Source organism: Terrapene carolina, unplaced genomic scaffold, assembly GCF_002925995.2.
Source record: "Terrapene carolina triunguis isolate 2854851 unplaced genomic scaffold, T_m_triunguis-2.0 Scaffold96, whole genome shotgun sequence".
Classification (NCBI taxonomy): Eukaryota; Metazoa; Chordata; order Testudines; family Emydidae; genus Terrapene; species Terrapene triunguis.
In genome coordinates this window covers 78,811,560-78,834,483 of record NW_020664447.1, presented here as the reverse complement: position 1 = coordinate 78,834,483, position 22,924 = coordinate 78,811,560, and the positions used below count along the sequence as shown (strand labels likewise).

Genomic DNA, 22,924 nt, shown 5'->3' with positions numbered 1-22,924 from the left:
TGGTATTGTTCCACTGATTGGCTGGCTGTGGGTGCTGAAAAAACTGTTTCCAACTCCATTATTCCAGTTAGTAGGAGTCCAAATCACTCCCAAACCCAGGATTACGGTCATCAATTCTGACTAAAATTACCACCTTCGGTATATTATATTTTGCCACAGATGTATTACTTAATCAAAAATCATTGTAATTGAATGCAAAGTAAAGGAAACTTGAGTTTTATTTAAGCTTCCAATTTCTGGGAGGTTCAAGAACTATAATTATTCTGGACAAAAAAAGAAAATAGACTGTGCTTACAGATCATCTTCTGCCATACTCTTTCTTTAGGACCACTGTTTTATTGTTGTCCTTTCTATTACATGGGATGTACATATTATCAGGTGTTAATAAAAGGTCAGTGCCTGTACAATACATTCTACAACTGAGCACCACTTTCCGTAACTGAACAGGCAAAGAGAAATTACACTGAACATCAGCATCTGGCAGTATTTTTCCAAAAAAAGTGACTAAAATGGGTTTAAATTGATTAACACTATTAAATCACATCTAATATTTGATACTACATGATTTCATTACAGCTATACGATACAATTATACAAAAATGTGTTAACATCAAAGAATACAACCAAAATTAAGATAGCAAACAAAACCTATATAACTTTTTTCTTTACAGGAAAATACTTTTGAAGTATGCATGTAACTGCCCATTCTTTTAAAGAAAATCTACTGCAAGCAAAGTTATCAACCTCCAGAAAAATCACACATAGCATTACTAAGCATATCCCCAAAAAGTGTACAATATGCACACTTGGAAAATACAAAATTAAAAAAATTGTAAGCAACAGGTGAGCTTCATATTTATAAGAATGTGAAAAGAAGTCCAATTTTAGCACTGTTGTATAAAGAATTGTCTCTTTTTGATGCAAGTTCATCAATTGTCCCCTCCTGTTGGGAGCACACTTTACAAAACACCGTGTTCTTGAAACTGGATTACAGAGCAAGGTAGAGCATCTTAGTAACGTCATCTTAAAGTTTGTATTTATTTATTTACTACTTTATCAAAACATGTCCTTTAGGTGGGTAGGGTTCTTTTTTAAAATTCTTTCCTAGAAACAATATACAAAGGGGAGGCATATTTATTCCCATACTCCTGTAAGATGCTTTGAGAGTTCAAGAGCTTTCTTCTAGCTTACTTTCACTGGTTGTTTTTGGCCTTAGCGTGTGTTAAGATGTGAGATTTCAGGTTAGTTGATTGAGCGAACTTCTTATTACAGCCGTCAAACGGGCACACATAGGGCCTGTCGCCAGTGTGAATTCGCACATGTGTGCGTAAATTGAAGTCCAGTGAAAATCGCTTTCCACATCCTTCAAACGTGCACTGTTGAAAGGAAAGGTCATAGATTAAAAACATTCTCAACAGGAGCAACAGACACTTGGTAAGTCAGCAAAAGTTTCTTGCTTGCGTTACTGGATTCCCTTTATAAATATTAGGTCCTGATCCTGCAGTCCATTTTCCCTGAAAACTCCCAGTAGAACCAGTGAGAGCTTTGCCTGAGAAATAATTGCAGGTCTTAGCATATCAACATTGCATTCATTACATCTTATTTAACATATGAAGTTTATTTTTTTAGTGAAAGCCTAAAGAGAAAACTGATGGCTGGTATTTTTCTCAAATAGCTGCAATGTACACAGTATACTGCTGTGAAGAAAAATTCTGAAGAAAGCAAAGCTCCAAGCTTGCAAAAAGTAAGCACTTTCTCTACACATTCCCTCTTTTACTCCTGGGGGAATTCTGAACCACTGCGCAGTGCAGAATTTTGCAGAAATTAACGTTGTGCACGCAGAATTTCCTTTCCCCCCCACAGAAATGGGCTACAGTGCCTGCTAGCTCCCACTGGACCCAGCAGAGCACAGCTCACACATAGACACTGCTGGGGAAGGGAGAGGGAGCTAGAGAGTTCCTGGCAGCTACAGTTCCCAGCATGCCTTGAGGGAAGGAGAGGGCAGCACACAGGAAACTCCATGCAAGCCTGGGACTAAGCATCAGGCGGTTTCTCCCTCTGGATCCCTGGGCTCTGGGAGTGGGTGTCTGGGTGGGCCCCACGGCTGGGATGGGAGGGGGTGAGGGAGAGAGGAGAGGGATTGTGGGTGTCTGGTCCCCTGGCTGGGCTCGGGGGGCAGAGCAGAGAAACAGGAACTGGGTTGTCATAGGGGTTTCTTTAACTCTCAGTTAAAGAAGAAGCCCTCAGCTTTAGAATTTGGTACCCCCCCTTCCCTCCTGCTCCAAAAAGCAGCTAGACTCCATTCTATTGCAGGGACTCAAAGACTAAAATTTCCACCATGTTTTTGGGAAGAGAAGGGCACAGCACAATATGGGTTATTTGTGGGTCAGATGGGCTACTGTTCAGATAAGATATTTATTTTATGAGTTGTTGCCATGCAGGGGAGAGATGAGAAGCTAACTCATGCCTTATACAATTGTTCTTAATGTACATAAAGAGCCACAAGAGCCTGGATCAGAGTGTGTGGTGTTTTTTTTTTTGCTACAAATAAAAGCAGATAAATGTATGAATAAAAACTCCACAGCCACAGGAATATTTATTTCTAGGGGGGAAAACAAAAAACAACCCCACAACTTACTGAATTCAAGGCATTACCTTCTATGAAAACTATATTAAATTTAATGGCTTTTCTAAAACCAGAAGCAGTGGTAGGTTTGGAGGTTTTCTGTATTAAAGAATCTCATTTTTAGAATATCAGTTTGTGTCTTGTGACAGATTACTTTCTTGAAGGAACAAATTAAAATAAGATATCTTAACTGAACTGATGTGCATCAGTTATTTCTGCATGTTGTGTAATTCAGAGTCTACAGTAATTTTTGAATGATATTTACCATATGAAGAAGGCTGGGGACCTCTGGTGGCAGGAGCTCAAGCGTCTCCTACATTGTCGTAGCATCAGAGGATATTCAGTGGGTAGAGTTCATGGCTTTAATTTTAAGTTGATTAACACTCAACTTGAAAGTTAAGCATTCTGATTAGCCAATGATGCATCAAACAGCACAAGAAAAAAAAAAAAGTGTCCGCTGACAACATGGGGGACATTAAAAAAAAAGGAGAGAGAATGAAACAGTTTCTCCCCCCCACAGGGAGTATCCCCACTGCAGATTTTAACAAAGATATTCAGGCAGTTTGTTTACAAATGTGTTGCAAAAACAGCCTCTAAAGAAAACAAAAATCCACACAATTAATATATTGTGATCCAGCTTTGCAGTCTTAATCTGCCAAGCTACATAGTATGACTCTTAATAGTAGAAGACATTCCATTTACACAGCCTAATGAGCATAACCTGAGGCCTTGTTTACACTGGTAAAATACATCATGTTGAAAAAGAGGAAGCAATGAGAGTTTCCTCAAATATGGTATTCAAAGTCTAATTTTCTTGCAAGTTTTCCAAAAATCTTAAAGTAGGCTAGAATGATAGTTACATTTCAATGTGCTGATGTGTGTGCTACAATGCACTCCACTTCCAAAATATACCTGGAAATAAACAATCATAATTTTGTCTAAGCATTAATAATTAGCGAACAGAGAACTTATTCTAATTTCTCTAAGGATCTGATCCAAAGCCCTCTAAAGTCAATGGAAAGGCGGATATTAGTATCAGACTTTGGATCATGTCTTGATTTTGCATGTCAAGTCACCACGTGCAATTTTATTTTGAGACAAGGTGCTTCCTTGCCTCAACTGGCAGGGAAGCCAGGTAAGCAGTCTCTCTCGCGCCCCCTCCCCCCCTTTCTTTTTTTAAATTAAAACTGGAATACTCTGCATGTCTCGAAAGTGGCCATACCTGAAAGGGCTTCTCTCCAGTATGAACTAGCTGATGTCGCTTTAGTTTGGAACTCTCCACAAAGGCCTTGCCACATTCTGCACATACGTGTACTCGAGGACCATGAGTGTGCAGATGCTTCCTCATAGCAGAGTTGTCCCTGAACATTTTTGTGCAGCCCTTAAAGAGAATAATAAAAAAACTTAGTAAATATATAAACAAGTTCCGATAATAAAATGTCTAGCATTTTAGTAGATGAAAGTTTAGTTACCCACCCCCTTTTCCCTGGAAAAATACCTTAAAATAGAAGCTGGCCCTGGAAAGACATACTCCCTCACATTGATACATATTTTGCTTTGACTTAGGAGGTTAAAAATGAAACTTTTACAGTAAAATTAATCTCAAACTCTTACTATGGACAGCCAGTAAATATCAATTTAAGAAGTGGGGGGGGGGGGATCCAACTCCTCTACTCACCCATACAACATTAGTGTACTACATGCAGTCAAGTTTTATTAACACACACTGCATCTTCCCCAGAAGATTATATGCTATTAAAGCACAGGTGAACAAACTGAACAAAATTTATGGTAGTCCAAGGGCTAGCAAAAGGTAAAATGATGGTAGTCCACCGCTACCTTTGGTGGGCCCCATATTCTTTGTGCAAGTGATGTCTGGCTCTGTCCATCTCCTACTGTCCCTCTTTCTTCTTTCTTTGTCTGTTTCCCGTTCCTGACAGAGAAAGAAGCAAGAGGGTCTCCAAGACACAGCAGCTACAGAAGAAATCTATTCCATAATGCACTGAGAGCAGAATGAATCTGATGAATTGACTAGAATTACAAAGGTAACAGCTGTGTGGTTTCTAGGGAGGGGGAAAGATACATCTGGTGCTGCTGGGTCATGAAGCCTGAAGACCAACACCTGGTAGCTGCATCACAGGAAGGCAGAATACAGATCTCACTCCTGAGCAACAAGACTCTATAACCTCAAGTAATGGGAACTCACCCCCGCTTCTTGAAGATCCCGCCTCTGCAGATTCACTTATATTTTGAATATTGCATTTGCAGAGAGACTAAAGACAGACAAAATTATGCTGAAGTCCTACCTAGACATAACGGTTCTTGATTGAGTTATTCCCTTTCTGCACCCCTAATCTATGAATTTCCCATTCTATCTTTACTGGTTGCTGAGATTTGGAAAATAGAGAATTATGATCATTTTTACAGAATCCTGTTGTCCCAGATATCATTTGTTCAAAATTCATGCTACCTTTAAAATTCCCAACTCTTTCACCACACATTTCTTCTATCCCCTTCCTTACTGATGACTGTGCTCTATTCCTTCTTTGTTTGCCTGCTGCTTCTGCCACCCCCTAGGCATCCTTTTTTAATGGAATGTTTTCCAATCCCCTTGCCAACTTTAAATACCACTAAACACCAACCAATAGACAGATGAGGGACAGAAGTTAATTACTTATAAATATTACCAACTAGCTTTTTCATCAGATCTCAAAGGATTTACCAAAAGTGGTCAATATCCTCCCCATTTTACAGATGGGGAAACAGAGGCAGAGGGGTGAAGTGACGTGCCCAAGGTCACCCAGCAGGCCAGTGACAGAACTAGGAGTAGAGCCAGTGTCTCTTGAATCCCTCCCCCAACACTATCAGGCAGCCTCACCTTCTATACCACTGAGCAAGCCCAGACTCTGTAATCATTCTGAAAAAGCACCTCTTTACAAATCTAGTCTACAAAAGGATGACGACTAGCTACAATGTTAATAATCTAGAGGCTTCATATTTCATACATAAGCCATTACATCAGAAATAACAAGCCAAATGGATTATGAAAAAGTCCCCTAATACCTCTTTGGCTAACTACCATACATAGGGCCCTATGAAATCCGCATTAATGAGAACATGGACAGAATCAAAGAATCAAAACATTAATGCGGAATTCTGCTCTCCCCAGCATTTGGACCGCAGGGGCAGGCAGACTAAGAGTCAAGCCTTCTGATCTGCTGTGCACAGCCGGCCCGGGGGTTGGGGCTGATGTTGGGGTGTCTCCTTCCCCCCGCTGGTGTACACAGTCTCCACTGAGCCACATGGGAGAACAGGGGGGCACCTGTCTGTACACCAGCCTCTGGCTCAGGAGTGATTGCTACAGCTGCCGTCTAAACAAGTGTTCAGGCTGGTGAGTTGCTCTGCTTAAAGAGAGACTGTGCCGACACTCCCAACAGTTTTGTGGACTTCTTGTGTTACTGTTCAGCAATGTCAGTTTGGTCATATTACCAAATGCTACTTTAAAAAGCAATTTAAAATGTATTACTTTTAGCTTATACTGTATATCTGCCAGATGTTTTGTTTAGATTGTAGAATTATTATTATATATTTTTTTTTGGTAAAATCAATTTTTCCCATTGCAATCCAATTCTGAACATTTTAATACATTTACAGTAAGGCTACTTAATTGTTGCCAATCAAACAATTTTGATGTAAAAGACCATAAAGGTGGAATTATTTTAAAAATGGAAAAAAACACACAGAATTAAAATAAATCCAAAAATCCATAATAAAACTGATTTCATAGGGCCCTACATACACAGAAGCTCCAACCAGATGACTTTCTTAGTCACTCATACCAAAAAAAATTACCTCTTCTATCCAGCATAAAGGATGGGGCAATGGGTTTGTGGGATCAAAACTGCATTTCATGGTAAAGACAGACACGCTTCTTACAAATTCAACCCAGCTAAATTAACTGAGCTACCAGGGCTTCCCAGTTGAATAAACGTAAGATGGGAATACAGATGAACTCAGCTGTCAAAGGTCCCTCAAAGGATGTCAGAAACTTTCATAAATTCTTAAGTTTTGTCAATGAGTTTCAGATCCCATATGAATTTTGAAGTGTACATGAAAATAACTCAGAACTGGTAGTACCATAACTGCATGGAGTACAAGTTTGAAAACAGCAACTGATTGAGTGATCCACCTTCCAATCTGCAATTGTGCAGGCTTCCTCTTTGGGAGTTACTTCTGCCAAACTGGCAATAACTGTATCTGAATATGTCTCAAGTTCTGAAAAACCAAGGAGCCACCACTTCTAAATAAAAAAGTTTTCCCCACAGGCTTCACAATCCCTTTGACTAACAGGCTTCAAGATTTCCTTGTCTTTATTCAAAAGTTAAACTTCACAAATGGGTGGCATGAAAAAACTATTTATATTGATTTTAAAATCCCAACTACTCAGTGGAAAGGAGAAGGAAAGTCTTAAGAGGTATTTCTTGGTTACCCAGAAGTAACAAAGTTGTCCTAAGAGTTACCTCTACACTGATAAAGGAACTTTTTGGGAGTGGAAGAGAAGCAATAAGGAAGCATTACTTTTCTTCTCCCACTTAATGTAGACAATGTAATGGTTTATCAGAAGTATAAAGTTGTGAAGAACAAACATCTCTCCTCAGAGGAAGAATAATTTAACTCTGGGTCTCCAAGTACAACAATAAGGAAAGGTGAACCTACATCCTGAAAAATATAGAGCCCCTGAATAGGAGCTCTATGTTCCCAGAGTAGATGCTTGGGCTCAAGGCTAGTAAGGAACAAATCTCTCTCTGTTACGGATCTGTAATGTGCACTATTAAATATCTGCATAGGCAAGCATTCTTAGGCTTACCCTATCTAGAAACCAAGCCCCACAACCTATAATGACTTCATATCAAGGCCGGGTACACCTAGATCTCAGGAATACACTTTGGATAGTTTTCAGAACAGGTTCATGCCATCAAATAAGTATTCTAAATTACCATGGACAAGATATTGCAACAACAGTGTATGGCAGCTACCAAAAGACAACTTACAGAAGTGCTAACCATAAGAGAAGGGACCAGAGTGCTCTCCTTTATTTAAGTAGTGACCGCAGAAAAGATCTGATGATTAAATTGTCTAGGGCAGTGGTTCTCAACCAGGGGTACATGTACGTCTGGGGGTACTCAGAGGTCTTCCGGGAGTACATCAACTCATCTAGATATTTGCTTAGTTTTACAACAGGCTACATAAAAAACACTAGTGAAGTCAGTACAAACTAAAATTTCATAGACAACGATTTGTTTATACTGCTTTGTATACTATACACTGAAATGTAAGTACAATATTAATATTCCAATTGATTTTATTATATGGTAAAAATGAGAAAGTAAGCAATTTTTCAGTAATAGTGTGCTGTGACGCTTCTATTTTTGTGTCTCATTTTGTACGTTTTTAAGTGAGGTGAAACTTGGGGAGTACACAAGACAAATCAAACTCTTGAAAGTGGTACAGTAGTCTGGAAAGGTTGAGCCACTGGTCTAGGGGTTTATCTACATTGCAGCTGGGAGCCAGCCTTACAGCTTGGACAGAGACTTGTGCTAGAGGGGCCCACACTAATGTGACAGAAATAGCTGTGTGGACATTGTGGCACTGGCAGAGGCTCACACTAGCCAGACAAGCTTGGCGCAAGGGTGGGCTTGAGTACTCCTGGGGGAATTATGCGCACAATATTTTAAAATTCTGCAGATTGTGTCAAAAAACAACACTATATAATCATGCCAGTTTCAATTATTTGGTAATTTATTTCAAAATACATGTCAAAAATTCCCCCATGAGTAGAGTGTTAAAGAAACCCCTACGACAACCCAGTTCTTCTGCACCCTTCCCTCCCAGAACCCAGCCAGGGGGCCAGACACTCACACTCCCCCTCCCCCCAACACACACACACGCCCAGACACTCTCACCCTCTTACCCCCCTCCCTCCCCCGAGACCAGAGGGAGAAACAGCCTGATGCTGGGTCCAAGACTTGCAAGCTGCCACTTCCTTCCTTCAGGGCATGCTGACAACTGCAGCTATTGGGAACCCTCCAATTCCCTCCTCTTCCCCCTAGCCTTGTGCTGGGTCCAGTGGCCTCTACTGGCGGCCAACATCTCTGCAGTCCATTTCTATGAGGAAAAAAAGGAAATTCTGCGTGCACAACATTAATTTCTGAAAATTTCTGCACTGTGCAGTGGCACAGAATTCCCCTAAGGGTACGTCTACACTACGAGATTAATTCGAATTTAAATAATTCGAATTTGGGAAACAGATTGTATAAATTCGATTGTGCGCGGCCACACTAAGCACATTAATTCGGTTTTTAACCACATTAATTCGGTGGTGTGCGGCCACACTACCCCTAATTCGAATTAACAAAATCGATTTTGGTGCTACTCCGCTCGTCGGGGTGGAGTACAGAAATCGATTTTAAGTGCCCTTTAATTCGAAGTAACTGGCTCCGTTGTGTGGACGGGTTAAGGATTAATTCGGATTAACGCAGCTAAATCCGAATTAAAGTCGTAGTGTAGACCAGGCCTAAGAGAAGCTTGATCTCAGGTGCCTAGCCTGAGCCTCTGCCAGTGCCACAATGCCCACGCAGCTATTTCTAGCACAAATCTGTGTACCTGAGCTGGGAGGCTAGTTCCCAGCTGCAACATACACATATCCTTGATCTTTACTGAATGAAGTTCTCCAATGAGCCTCCAAGTTCTCAATATCATGAACCCAGGTGCGAGACAAAAGCAGTACAGAAATTAAAAGGAATATAGTTCGGGTGGAGTCTAGAGGATTAATGAGGATTTCATGTAATCAGACGGAAAATTACATTACTGGGACAAAGGGTCCTGCCATACTCCTATGATCACCTTACATGCAAACAAGGTTCCCTTTTGTGTTAGGACATTCACAGTTTGTAGGGAGAGTTGAGGAAATCTTTTAGCATCTGGAAAGCACCTAAAGAGGCAACTGTATTTAAAGTAATAGGCCTCAATATTTAGCTTTAATACAAATATTCAGCTTAGTCCTTCCCTAACAGAAAAAAAGTGAGCCACCCAAAATTCAGTTCCACAAGTGACTGACCACTGAAATGCTTTAAGTTCTGAGAGTTTCACTTACTTTGTGAGGACATGCTATCGTTCTTGGAGCATCATCTTCTTTAATTTTTCGTGGCTTCATTCTTACAAAAACAAAAGAAGAAAACACTGGTAAGTGTGCAGAACCAACCTTCCTAAAACTCAGAGTCCTGTGGCACCTTTAAGACTAACAGATGTATTGGAGCACAAGCTTTCGTGGGTGAATGCCCACTTCGTTGGAAACTGTTTCGTGGGTGAATGCCCACTTCGTTGGAAACTGTTTGCTTTAATATTAAAAAAATCCTGCAAGTTACATACACACCGACTGCACTTGGAGTTTAATGCTGTAGTGAGGTTATATATAACTAAACTGCTTTTCCAAAATGCAAAAATATACTGTTACTGTATTTTTATATATATATATATATATATATATATATACACACATACACACACACACACATATATATATATATATATATATATATATATATATACACACATACATACACATATACACACACACATACACACACAGTAACAGTATATTTTTGCATTTTGGAAAAGCAGTTTAGTCCATACAACACAAACTTTAAAATCTGAAGATCTTTACATAAGTATCTTTCAGATACAGAACACTGTACTTTTAAAGTAAGGCTGTCAATTAATCGCAGTTAACAAGCGACTAACAAAACTAGATTAAAAAATAGTTGCTATTAATCGCAGTTTTAAACGCAATGTTAAACAGAATACCAATTTAAATTTATTATAAATATTTTTGGATGTTTTTCTACATTTCCAAATATCCTGATTTCAATTACAACATGAACACGAAGTGTACAATGCTAACTTTATTTATTACAAATATTTGCACTGTAAAAAAGATAAAAAGAAATAGTATGAGGTGAACTGAAAAATACAAGTACTGTAGTGCAATCTCTATAGTGAAAGTGCAGAGAGCACAGGACCTGTACTGATAGAGAGATGTTTCCACTAGGAATCCAAAAAGTTTCTTGTGGGCTGGATGAATGGATATCTGAAAATAGACATCTTGCAGATTGAGAACCACAAAACACTCTTCAGGGATCTAATGAGGGAACTATAGAGGTCAGAGTCACCATTCTGAACTTGAAACATTGGATGAAGGGACCACTGGTATTATCTAGCCTGACCATCTGATAACAGGCCACAGAACTTCCCCAAAATCATTCCTAGCGCTTATCTTTTAGAAAAGCATACAATCATGATTTTAAAAATTGCCAGTGATGGAGAATCCACCACAATTTTTGAGACTGTTAAAAATTTACACCTTCTTTCCAGTCTGAATTGTCTAGCATCAACTTCCAGCCATTGGATCATGTTATACTTTTCTCTGCTAGATTGAAGAGGCCAATATTAAATATTTGTCCCCTTAGATATAGATTTGGGAGACTCTTGCCACTTTGATCTCTCTTGGACCGCAGCTTCCAGAAACAACTTTGATACTGAGTGGGAATAAAAGTACCCCAAGTTCTTTGGAAGGGATGTGGAATCTCCTGTCAGCCCCCTTGGATGTAGCCAAAATGGAAGCTAGCGCATGTCGCAGGTCTTTTGTCTTGCTTATAAATGAGGATCAGCTCACGAGCCTGCCAGCAATGGAAGTGTGTAAAATGTGCAGGAGTTTGAAAGGTTTCTCCTGCACCACTTCCAGAGGTGTATCTAGAGTCTCTGCCATAGATCTGATGAGGTCCTGGAATGCCTTGAAGTCATCAGCTAAAGACAACGTTAATTTACTGCTTCATTCTTCCCCTTGTAGCATTCATCACTTTCCTCCTGATACTTTGAGGCTCTAAGGCTGCACTAGCTGACTTGACTTGTTAGTTTATACTGCCTCTTTGGGCAGCAGTATCTAATCCACAAGGAGGCAGATTACTCAGGCTTTCATGAATACAGCTGCACTCCCATGGGTGTCCAGTCAAGCCAGAGCTGATATGAGTATGGATACTGGATTGAGGGACACATGGTGGTGTGTGCGCGTGTAAAATCAGGAAGGATATTCCCCATGAGCCCTAGGTCATATACTGCTGTCCCTTACAGATCCATTTCTGACTTGCATTGTACAACCCAAAAGTAATGGAAGGAGGAGTCCCTATTGTGCCCCAGTAGGGATGCAGACAAGGAATACATGGCTTCCAAGACAGGGGTCATCCTGTCAGGAGTGCCCTGGCTCTGTTATGCTCTCCCTAAGTGGGCAGTGGGTTAATTCAGTACCAGAGATATCTTCTTGAGCTGCTATACCAACAACTTGGTAGCTGATGCTTTTCCTTCTTCTGGTATATGGCTTTTGATGACACAAACAATGAATTAGATTCTAGCATGGGTATGAGATGTAGCCACTCTGTTAAGTGCATCCACCCACCATCAATATGATAAAGAGGGCATTCTTTAACCAAATAGCACACAGTACTGCAAGAAGAACTTAAACTTTATATTTAATTTATTAGAAAAAGAAGATTTGGGTCTTTAAGAAGTAATTTTTAAATTTTGCACCACGAGAGTGGTACAAAGCTGCCCTAATACAATCTATGATCTTTAAAGGGTTTTTAATCCTGGTGTTCTAGTTAGTGTTTTAACATAGTTGGGTCACAGTAAGGTAGAGCGAGTTGCAATAAAATGGAATAAGAATTTCTCCTTCAATTCAAGGCTCTGGAAAATGCAATTATTTCTGTTGCAAGTAGAGAAAACAATTCATGTTTTGCACTGTGAAGGCCACATTCTCACACAGTTGAGCAGAACAAGGTACCTTATTTTGAAAAGAACGTACAAATGCGCCATTTTTGTGAGGGAAAAAAAACCCCACTCAAGCATAACAATCACAGATGTCTTTAAGGCTATTAACCTAGGAGACTTAGGGCAGGTTTACACTTAAAACTGCATCCAATGCAGCTGTGCCACTGTAGCACTTTCATGAAGACTTTACACCAATGGGAGAGAATTCTCCCGTTAGCATAGTTAGTCCACCTCCACGAGAAGCAGTAGCTATGTGGTCAAGAGAAGCTCTCGCGCTGACATAGCGCTATCTACACTGGCGCTTAGGTGGCTATAAGTACATCACTCAGAGGTGTGAAAAATTCACACCCCTGATCAATGTAATTATAGCAAAGTAATTCTGTAGTGTACGCCTGCCCTATTCCAGGGATGGAGTTCCCAGAGCACTTCAGTTGGTGGCAGAAGTGGCAGTAGTTGACATGACCAATGGCTAAAATAGTTCCCTCTCCATTGCTCTATCAATTCTGGGAGGTGGGGTCAACTGCAAGGAGAGTTGCCACTACTGGCCCTCATTCAATGAGTGTACTAGGGAGGCATGAAGGGGATGCAGGAGAGGAAGAGGATTACTGCTTGGACAGCATGCAGAAGTGGAGAAAGAAGTGTGAATGAAAGAACAGAGGGGCCAAAAGGAAAAAAGGGAGAAGCTAAAACAAGGAAGAACGTTATGACTAAGACTCAGGGCTGTGGCAACTTCCCACCCGTTATATTTTCCCCTTTTTCTTTCTTCACATTTTACTTCCTCTTTCTTAGTTTGTACTTTTGCTGTTTCTAAGCAGTTCAGCCACAAACAGTGCTTAGAAAGAAAATCAGAGGCCAACTTTTAAAAAAGTAAGTTTAAGTAAATGTATTTATTTTTTTAAAAAGAAAAGGGAAAAATAAGCCACCACTGTTCATAACTGCCAGAATTACAGCTACTGTTTACTTCCACTAGGTTCCAGACAATCATGGAATTTTTATACTTCAACATAAGTTTCGCTTAACACCAAATTTAGAAAATGCTCCATTTTAGTCTTTCGTTTAAGGGGATTCTCACCATCCCATGCAAAGACATAAAATCTATAGGAGTGTATCGATTAAATAGTAGACCATGTAAAGAGCTTAAAATCATTCACATTTTAAATTTTAAATCCCCAAACAATTGTTGGCCTGTAATAAGCAAACTGAAGAGAAAAAAAATCTGCTATCAGTCACACTGTTTGAGGTATATAGTTACTTATATTTTCTGGTCCTGTTTAAACACAAATAATGCCAGCACTCTTCATAAACCCTGTATAAAGATTTGGAAGTGACAAGGACAACTAAAGTTTATGCATCCATTCACGTCAGAATGTGCCTTAACTGGATAGTGCTACCCAACAGATCACACTATTCTGATGTAACTTGTTATATACACACCTCTACCCCGATATAATGCGGTCCTATATAACGTGAATTAGGATATAACGCGGTAAAGCAGCGCTCCGGGGGATGGGGCTGCTTTACCTCGTTATATCCAAATTCGTGTTACAGCAAGCGATTCCTCTGCGCCTGCGTTACTTGCTGTGGCTCCCCCCGCCCCAGCTCACCTCCGCTCCGCCTCCTCCCATAAGCGCGCCGCAGCTCTGCTTCTCCTCCCTCCCAGGCTTGCCACGCCAAACAGCTAATTGGGGTGGCAAGCCTGGGAGGGGGCGAAGCGGAGGTGAGCTGGGGCAGGGGGGCCGCAGCAAGTAAGGGGGGGGGTGCAGAGGAACCGCACCCCGCCCCAGCTCACCTCCGCTCTGCCGCCGCCGCCTCCTCCCACAAGCACGCTGCTCAGCTCCGCTTCTCCTCCCTCCCAGGCTTGCCACGCCAAACATCTGATTGGCGCAGAAAGCCTGGGAGGGAGGGGGGAGAAGCGGAGCTGCAGCGCTCTTGTGGGAGGAGGCAGAGATGGAGGTGAGCTGGGGCGGGGGGCGGGGCCGCTCCCTACCCTGATGTAACACGGTCTCACCTATAACACAGTGAGATTTTTCGGCTCCCGAGGACAGCGTTATATCGGGGTAGAGGTGTACAATATTTTCAGCTATTTTAGAAATTATGAACTACTTTCAGGCACAGCTGTACTAGTTCCTGCAAGGTTTAAACAAGGGTCCAATATTCCAGCTCCATACATCAGAGACAAAGGAACAACCATCACCACCACTGCAAGCTATAGGGCAAATGCATTTTAAGGGACAATCTGGCTACTCACTGTAACAGCAACACATGCTCTCAACAGAGATTAGATTTTAAGAGAGAGAGAGAGAGAGAGAGTGAAATGGCATCTTTAAAAAAAAAAGTGATAGGAGATGTCCTAAATACTGGAAGTTTGTCTGAAGTTGACCACTAAACATGACTGCAATCCCAACATAAAGGCTTGAGTAGCAGAATGTATTACAGATGAGCATGCAAAAAATTCTGCTACGTTACCCAAGGGCACCTATAGTGTTAACTGACCCACAGCTGCCTGTGGATTTGGAAATGAACCTTAGCCTCAGAACTTCGTTCTTGAGGATCAATAAGATGCCTCAATAGTGAACTTGGTAAGGTGATTTCTGCAAATCACTACTGCACATCCTCCTATCAATTTAAGGAATGGAGGCAACCACAGCAGCCCTACATAACACTGTCTAGCCAGTTTTCCCGTTTCCCCTTTAAGTTTGTACACAGCAACAAGGAAGAGAAAACGCATTTTTAAAGCTAGTAAAATATGACTGGATTGTTAAACCATGAAAACTGCCAATGGGACTTGGGTAGATTTGGTACCATAAATTACTTCATCAATTCTTTAAATTGACTGGATTTCAAGTTCACTGTCACTTTCAAAGTATTACTAGATGAGTAAAATTTTAGAAATCCTTAAGTCACTATAACTGAGAAACCACACACTAAATATGACCATTTGCTACTGTAGCAAAAACAAGCCGCCAAGCCCTTCATATGCCCTAATCAATCGTCAAATTTCAATTATCTCACTTTTTATTCTCTTCCTGTTCCGTACTCACGGTTCCCTTTCCTTGCACTTGGGTATCTTAATCAAGGTAAAAACTGAATCAGTAGTAAACTTTAACCAAGGGAAAATTAGAGCTTGATCCTGCATCGTTCAAGTTGATTTCCCCCACCTCCCCACCCCCCATTGACCCAAACACAAACAGGACTGAGGCCCTAAACAGCAATGCATGGGCATCAGAAGATTAGAACTTGTTTACTGTGCCATCCATCCATAGTTTCATAAAACTGAATTATACACATTGTCACTAGTTCTCTCTAAAACTGGCCGTATAAACTTTACAACACAACAGCAAAGGTGGTAACAAAAAGAAGGAAGGGATTTCTTGAAAGTGATGCTCTACTGACTGAAAACCTCTAAGCGTTCACTGTTTTAGAAAGGTTTTGCCCATCCTATTCTTCATATTCAACACAATCATACTAGCAGGCGGTGACATGATTGGGTTTTCCTGACTGTAATGAACACATAATGGTTGGTAAGTCAAGTTTGAGGCTTGTCAATTTTGACAGCATTCCTAAGGTGTTCAGATACCACAGGAATGGCACCAGTATAAAAACAGATGGAATAATTGTAAAGACATAAGTGACTTCAAGGAAAATCTGAATAGCAATTGTATGCTCAAAAACTTAATTTGCCTGTTGATTTATAATGATACTTGCTACAAATTCTAGGATAGCAAAAAATTAGTTCATAATTTGAAAACATTATCAATATTTGCTTAGAAGTCTCTTTCTCTGTAAGTTAACATATGCAGTACATTATTATTTTTTAGTAAAAAAGACCCAACAGAAGCCATGTGCCAGTTAAAGCTAAAAACCTCAAAAAAATAACCCTGACAACGGACAATTCATCAGTAAGAGAACAGTTTGAGTAGTCAGACAAGCCACAGCATAGCAACATCCAGTATTTGCAAGAATAATTCACATAAAAAAAAAAACTTAGAGGAGCATTAAATAGATTCTGTAGCAGGTAACCACACTCAGTTATAAAGTAGCACAACAGAACCAAACATTTAAATTCATTTTAAAAACAAACGAACACCCAGATACTAGCCTGATGGATGCAACCCACACCAATATGTATATGCGGGATAGCATACAGAACTAAACTTGCTTTGACAAAAATTCTAGATAATACCGACATAAGTTAAGATCAAAGCAAGTGTTTTTCTTGTAACGTAATCTTATTTTTTGAAATTAGTTTATTATGACCGATAGCAAATGTAGGAGTATATACACCAACACTTCATAAGTTGTTATGAAATATTATAAGCCACACAGATGGAACCACCTATAGTTAATGTTCAGGCTGAACTTTTTCATGTCTGCTGCAGGCTGACTTACTGGAAATTTTTTTCCAATAAATAAATAAATAAATAAATCCCACAGTTGAAACATTGCCCAGTGTTAGGCAAAAGAATTTTTTTTTTTTTTTTAAGAATTTGGCAAGCATAGATTATATTGAAGGGGGTTTATTTACAGTATCGGGAAGACTGACAAGCAGCTTTAAAAATATGGTGCCATAGTGGCCAGTTATATACATTTTATTAATTTATTTGCATTTATTTTGTATTTATAGGGGAAAACATTGTTATAAAGAAAAAACTTTTAAACAAAGATAACAGTAGGAACAATATACTTATAGACCCATTTTGATTACATCAGTTATTTGTGACTACTTTCGGGATAGAGCGAAGAGCTGGAGTGGGGAGGGGGAGGGATGAGTGCTTACAGAAAGTTGGGGGCCTTGACGGTGGTCAGTTCATCGGTAAGAAAGAACAATGCTAAGTTATGATGTATTGACAGAAACTATATCCTTGATTTTTAGCAGTTTTTTTTTTTTTCCTGGCTGAATTTTAACTCCTTCCTGACACTAGCATCAGGACAGGGAAAATATATATTTTTGCCCATATTAAAAAATTCTTACCACCATTTGAGACGCTCCAGTACCTCCACACTTTGACTATCATATTTCAAGTCCATGCTCCAATCATGTCAGCAATGTACCTTTTGCTATCCTTGTGAAAGTCTGCACAAATTTGGCCAACATATAAGAATTTGGGAGGGAGGGGGGGAAATTGCAGTTTTCACATTTTCGGTAAAGGCTGGCAGCCTTACAGTCAGATTTTATATGCACTGAGCATACTCTATTGCCACACAGTTCCTACAGGCCAGCTGAACGGCACATGGGGCATGCTCAAAATTTGAGGATGACGCACCATGGAGACAAACATTTTTCCCACAGTTGTTCCTCCCAGCTGCTGGGGAGCCACTTTGATACCAGAAACAACAGCAGGAAGACTGTATACGGTTTTCTCAGTGCTACTCTGCTAGCATCTAAGCAGCATAAGGGGATGACAACAGCAGAGGTAGACTATGGAAGGGGAACAGGAGCAGAGGGAGCAGAGACAGAAGGGTCTATGTACACTCCCCACCAAAACCTGGAATGGAACCCAGGATTCCCCTGCGGTCTAGCAAACAGCTGTGAATTCCACTGGCAGAAGTTACAGTAGAACCTCAGAGTTATAAACACCTTGGGAACGGAGATTGTTCGTAACTGAACAAAACATTATGGTTCTTTCAGAAGTTTACAATTGAAATTGACTTAATGCAACTTTGAAGCTTTACTATGCAGAAGAAAAACGCTGCTTTCCTTTTTTTTTTTAGTCGTTTACGTTTAACACAGTACTGTATTTGCTTTTTTTTTTTGGTGGTCTCTGCTGCTGCCTGGTTGTGTACTTATGGTTCACAATGAGGTATGTGGTTGACTGGTCAGTTCGTGACTCTGGTGTTTGTAACTCTGAGGTTCTACTGTACATCTCTTCCCCTTCTAGTGGCTGGCCCATACAGAGGTAACAGCTGACTACTGCTACTAATTTCGCTATTGCCTCAAGTAGTAGAAATCTGGGCTGTGGATCTAATGTTCCCCAAGCCTTGCTGACAAATCATGTGGTACCGTACCACATGGGCTAATATTTCAGTTTTAAAAACAAGATTACTCAAATGCTCAAAGTTTAGGAAATGCCAGAATTAAGGATGCCTACACACTCAACCAGTGAGTGATCATGTAATTAGATGCTGTATCATAATGCATATGCACAATGGGCCAAATTAAGATTGCACAGGCAACCTGAACTGATGTTTCCTAAACTTTTAAGTGCTGACTATGCAACTTTTACCATTTTTTTTTTATGTTAAGGTTTTTTGCGATAAACACAATACAAAAGATATTTTCCATTACTAAGAAGAAAAAAAAAGGATCAACAGATTGGTTTTGTAGTTTCTCAACTGTTGAAAACTAAATTTGATATAGTGGAGCAAGTTGTAGAACCCACAAACATTGATAGGGGTTGAGGTGGTCAAGAATGAAAATAAAATTAATAATTAGATCTTCATACTGAACACTACTGGCCTGTTCTTATTGTACTGGACAACTTTTGAGTGTTGCACGTTTGATTTGTCAAATTTAACAAGGAAGTAGCCACCTCTCACTCAAATGCATTTTTAGTCCCAGGTAATCTTTCAAAACAGCAATAGTAAGGACATGTGTAAAGATGTAACTTCTCAAGGTATCTGATTCCTGTCTGCCACAAAGACTAAAGAGTAAGAAAATTATCTGGCATTGATAAAAATCAAATATTTAAAAGACTATAGCATTTGGGAAATGGAAACAAAATATTGAGAATACTGTGTTATAAGGACCCAAGTTCCTGCTACTTTTAACTGCTTGTTTCACAGGCTCTTTACGTGAAGTAATATAGGTCACAATGGAACAGGCAAAAGTAATTTGACAACTAGTATTCATGAAGGTTTTATTTAAGAAAACAATGGAATGATAGTCATTTTAGATTTAACAGATGCTCTTTTGTGACTTACCTAGCAAATTCAGCTAGCTGCTTGGGGTCTGAAAGGTCAATGCCAGGTATTCCTCCAGGAGGAAGTTTCTTTCCTGTCATGTACTCTGAGTAATCAGGTGGAGAGTTCTCGCCAATGATCTGTTCTTCCACCACTGTTTCATGGTCAATGTCTTTTTTATCATCTGAAATAGACAAAATTACCCTGGCTGTTTACATATATTAAATCAAACACCATGAATACTATCTTCAGGCATTTTGCATGGCCAGTATTTCAATGCAAATTAGCTATTGCTACAAGTAAAATTCTAACGTTCTCCAACCAATCTCAGTGCACTTCTAGACTCCTATGCTACTTGTAAGGAGTCAACAGGAATCAGTTCCACAAGTTATAAAAAACCACAATACACATTTTCTGAGGCGTGGTGAACATATGCACACACTTTTTAATTAGATGTGTATTCAGATCTAGTAAAGTGCAAGTTATGGGGTATAACTAGGAACATCCTAGAGATGAAGCATACATTTAACTGGTGGATCTCTGAATGTGCAAAAGTATTTAAAAAAAAAAAATGAAACAGGTATGCCGCAATACTCAAATAAAATGTTTGGTGACCTGGGTAAAAGCACATTGCACCTCCACAGATCACCTTTGAAGGCAAAATACTGAAGATGTGGTGGAGGATTTTAGTAGCCAGAGCCAATAGGTATGTAGATGATCATGGAAGACAAAAAACACATCTACCTTCCTATTCCTGACCTGTTTCCCTGCAGCAAACCCCAATTTGTCTAGCGTAGGCCTAGTCTACACCTAAAACTTAGGTCAACCTAGCTACATTGCTCAGGGCTATGAAAAGTTTTGCACCATGTGTAACCTGTTTAGGTTGACCCTATCCCCACAGTAGCTGCAGCTAGATCAACAGAAGACTTCCTCCATCAACCTAGTTATTGCCTCTCAGAGAGGTAGATTACATACAGCTATGGAAAAACCCCTTCAATCAATATAGGAAGTGCCTATGCCATGGGTTTTCAAACTTCATTGCACCAGGACCCTCTTCTGACAACAAAGGTACTATATGAAACGGGGGGGAGGGAGGGAGCCCGAGCCCTGTTGCCTGGGGTGAGGGTGGAGCTCGGGCTTCAGCTTCAGCCCTGAGTCCCAGCAAGTCTAATGCTGGCCTTGGCGACCCCATTAAAATGGGGTCCTGAACCACTTTGGGGTCCCAACCCACAGTTTGAGAACTGCTGGACTATGCTGTGCCGCTGTAGTGTAAACATGGCCTAAACGGGGTATCTTTACTGTCTACTTTGGCATCAGTCCTGCCAACTCTAGGGTTTTTTCCTATAAACTACAGTTTTCAGACCTTCATACAGGTCCTACAGGGAAAATGCATGAATCAGTGGAGACAACTCTGTTGGCTGCCTTCCTAATCACACAACATGAGAGCAAAGGATAGCCAATGAAATCTCCTGCACGTGCTGAGGCGCTTCCTCTTCCAGCATGGACATCAAACTGTGCTCCCACTTCCCTATACCACTGTGTAAACAAAGGACAGGGATCACTCAGACCTTTGATCAGAAAGCTGATTAGGGAGTATTCCTCTCTACCAGCTCTGCAGGTCCTCCTTTCAATTCCCTGTTCCCACCAGGCCTGGGAGGAGTCCCTGGTGCTGCTGCTCAACACCCACCCCCAAGCCTGCTGAAGTGGTGAAGATACTGGTTTCTCTCTACTGATGTTTTAAAGCCCCTGATCCAGCAGGGGGAGCTGGCTAATAGTTCTCTTCAGTGTGGAGAGGGCCTTAGGAAGTATTCACCTCAGAGTGTTTCGCTGCTGGGAGAAAGACTCAGAGAGCCACCTCTCCTTCTCCCATCCACAAGGAGCCTTCCAAAAATACAGCGAGGATCAGAGTAATGAAACATCAGGTATGATGTTAGCAGGTATGGGGCAGCTTTACTCTGTTCATAGTGCCTCTATCATAGCTCACAGTGGCTATGTCTACACTACTGTGGTAAGTCGACCTACGCTACGCAACTCCAGCCACATGAATAACGTAGCTGGAGTCAACATACCTTAGGTCGAGTTACTGCGGGGTCTACACTGTGGGGGGTTGATGGGAGAAAATCTCCCGTCGACTTACCTTACTCTTCGGATACGTCCAGACTACCCGCCGTATCAGCGGGTAGTGATCGATTTATTGGGGATCAATACATCGCGTCTCGTTAAGACGCGATATATCGATCCCCGAATGCGCTCCCCGTCGACTCCGTAACTGCACCGGAGCGAGTGGCGGTATCGGAGTCGACGGGGGAGCCGCGGCCGTCGATCCCACGCCGTGAGGACGGGAGGTAAGTCGGAATAAGATATGTCGACTTCAGCTACGGTATCCCCGTAGCTAAAGTTGCGTATCTTACATCGACCCGACCCTCCCCCCCCAGTGTAGACCAGGCCTTCTTGTCGGGGGTAGAGTACAGAAGTCGACTGGAGAGCGACCTGCAGTCTATTTGGCAGGTCTTTATTAGACCCGCTAAATCGACCGCCGGTGGCTCGATCTCAGAGCATCAATTCCTGCTGTAGTGTAGACCTGCCCAGTACGTATAGTGTTAGAAATAACCTCCTTGCTAGTATAATCCTACTTCCACCGCCCTGCTTATTTAGGGTAGCTTTGTCAAGCCACTTTTGTCCCATGAGTGAGCTCCAGAGCCACACCAGAAAGATATCAACTCCCACTTTATAATGCAACAGTAAAGAGCGAAGACTCAGCATAAGAGAGGGCAGATACAGCTCCCCCAGTTTTAAGAAAAGGCAAGGCAAAGGAAGTAGAAAGAAAATGTACTAGATGGGGCAGGAGTGGGGAAGGAGGACTACAGTGAACAAGAAGGAAAAAGGAAAAAAGATAGAACTAGCCTGGGTTAGTATGCGCTAGTTCAGGGGTAGGCAACCTTTCAGAAGTGGTGTGCCGAGTCTTCATTTATTCACTTTAATTTAAGGTTTCGCGTGCCGGTAATACATTTTAACGTTTTTTTAGAAGGGGTCTCTCTCTAAGTGTATATTATATAACTAAACTATTGTTGTATGTAAAGTAAACAAGGTTTTCAAAATGTTTAAGAAGCTTCATTTAAAATTAAATTAAAATGCTGATCTTACGCCGCCAGCCTGCTCAGCCCGCTGGATGGGGGGTTCAGGGCAGAGGCCTGGGTGGGGGGGGGGGGTGCAGGGCAGAAGGCTGGGGTGCTCTGCTCGTGGGGGTGCTCCCAGCCCCCTGCCCTGAGCGGCTCATGGCAGGGGGCTGGGAGGAATATGACCTGTTCCACCCCCTTCCCCCAGGCCCGTCCCTACCTCTCTCTGCCTCCTCTACGGAGCAGCGAGCACGCTGCGCTCGGCTCTGCTCCTCTGCGAGGAGGAGGGGCCGGAATGCACGTTGTGCGAAGAAGCGGGGGAGGAGGGAAGCTTGGCTGCCGCAGGACCAAGCTTCTGCCTCCTGCCCCCGCAGGGGAGAGCGGTGGGCGGGGGGCTGAGTGG

General features: G+C 41.3%; 1 protein-coding gene across 2 annotated transcripts in view; it reads right to left on the bottom strand.

Moving 5' to 3' along the window:
* Nucleotides 1–200: 200 nt before the first annotated feature.
* The window catches only part of YY1 (YY1 transcription factor), a 35,440-nt gene continuing 12,716 nt past the window's right edge, over nucleotides 201–22,924 (bottom strand). Inside the window, exons 2-6 of one of the 2 annotated variants that reach the window (XM_024196461.3) lie at nucleotides 19,427–19,589; nucleotides 9,780–9,840; nucleotides 4,466–4,559; nucleotides 3,849–4,007; nucleotides 1,284–1,376 (exon numbers count right to left, since the gene is read on the bottom strand). In XM_024196461.3, coding sequence (XP_024052229.1) covers nucleotides 1,366–1,376; nucleotides 3,849–4,007; nucleotides 4,466–4,559; nucleotides 9,780–9,840; nucleotides 19,427–19,589 — 488 coding nt within the window. In that variant the 3' untranslated portion in view covers nucleotides 1,284–1,365. Of the gene's footprint in view, nucleotides 1,377–3,848; nucleotides 4,008–4,465; nucleotides 4,560–9,779; nucleotides 9,841–19,426; nucleotides 19,590–22,924 lie in introns of both variants that reach the window. The other variant, XM_024196460.3, reaches the window with a different exon arrangement.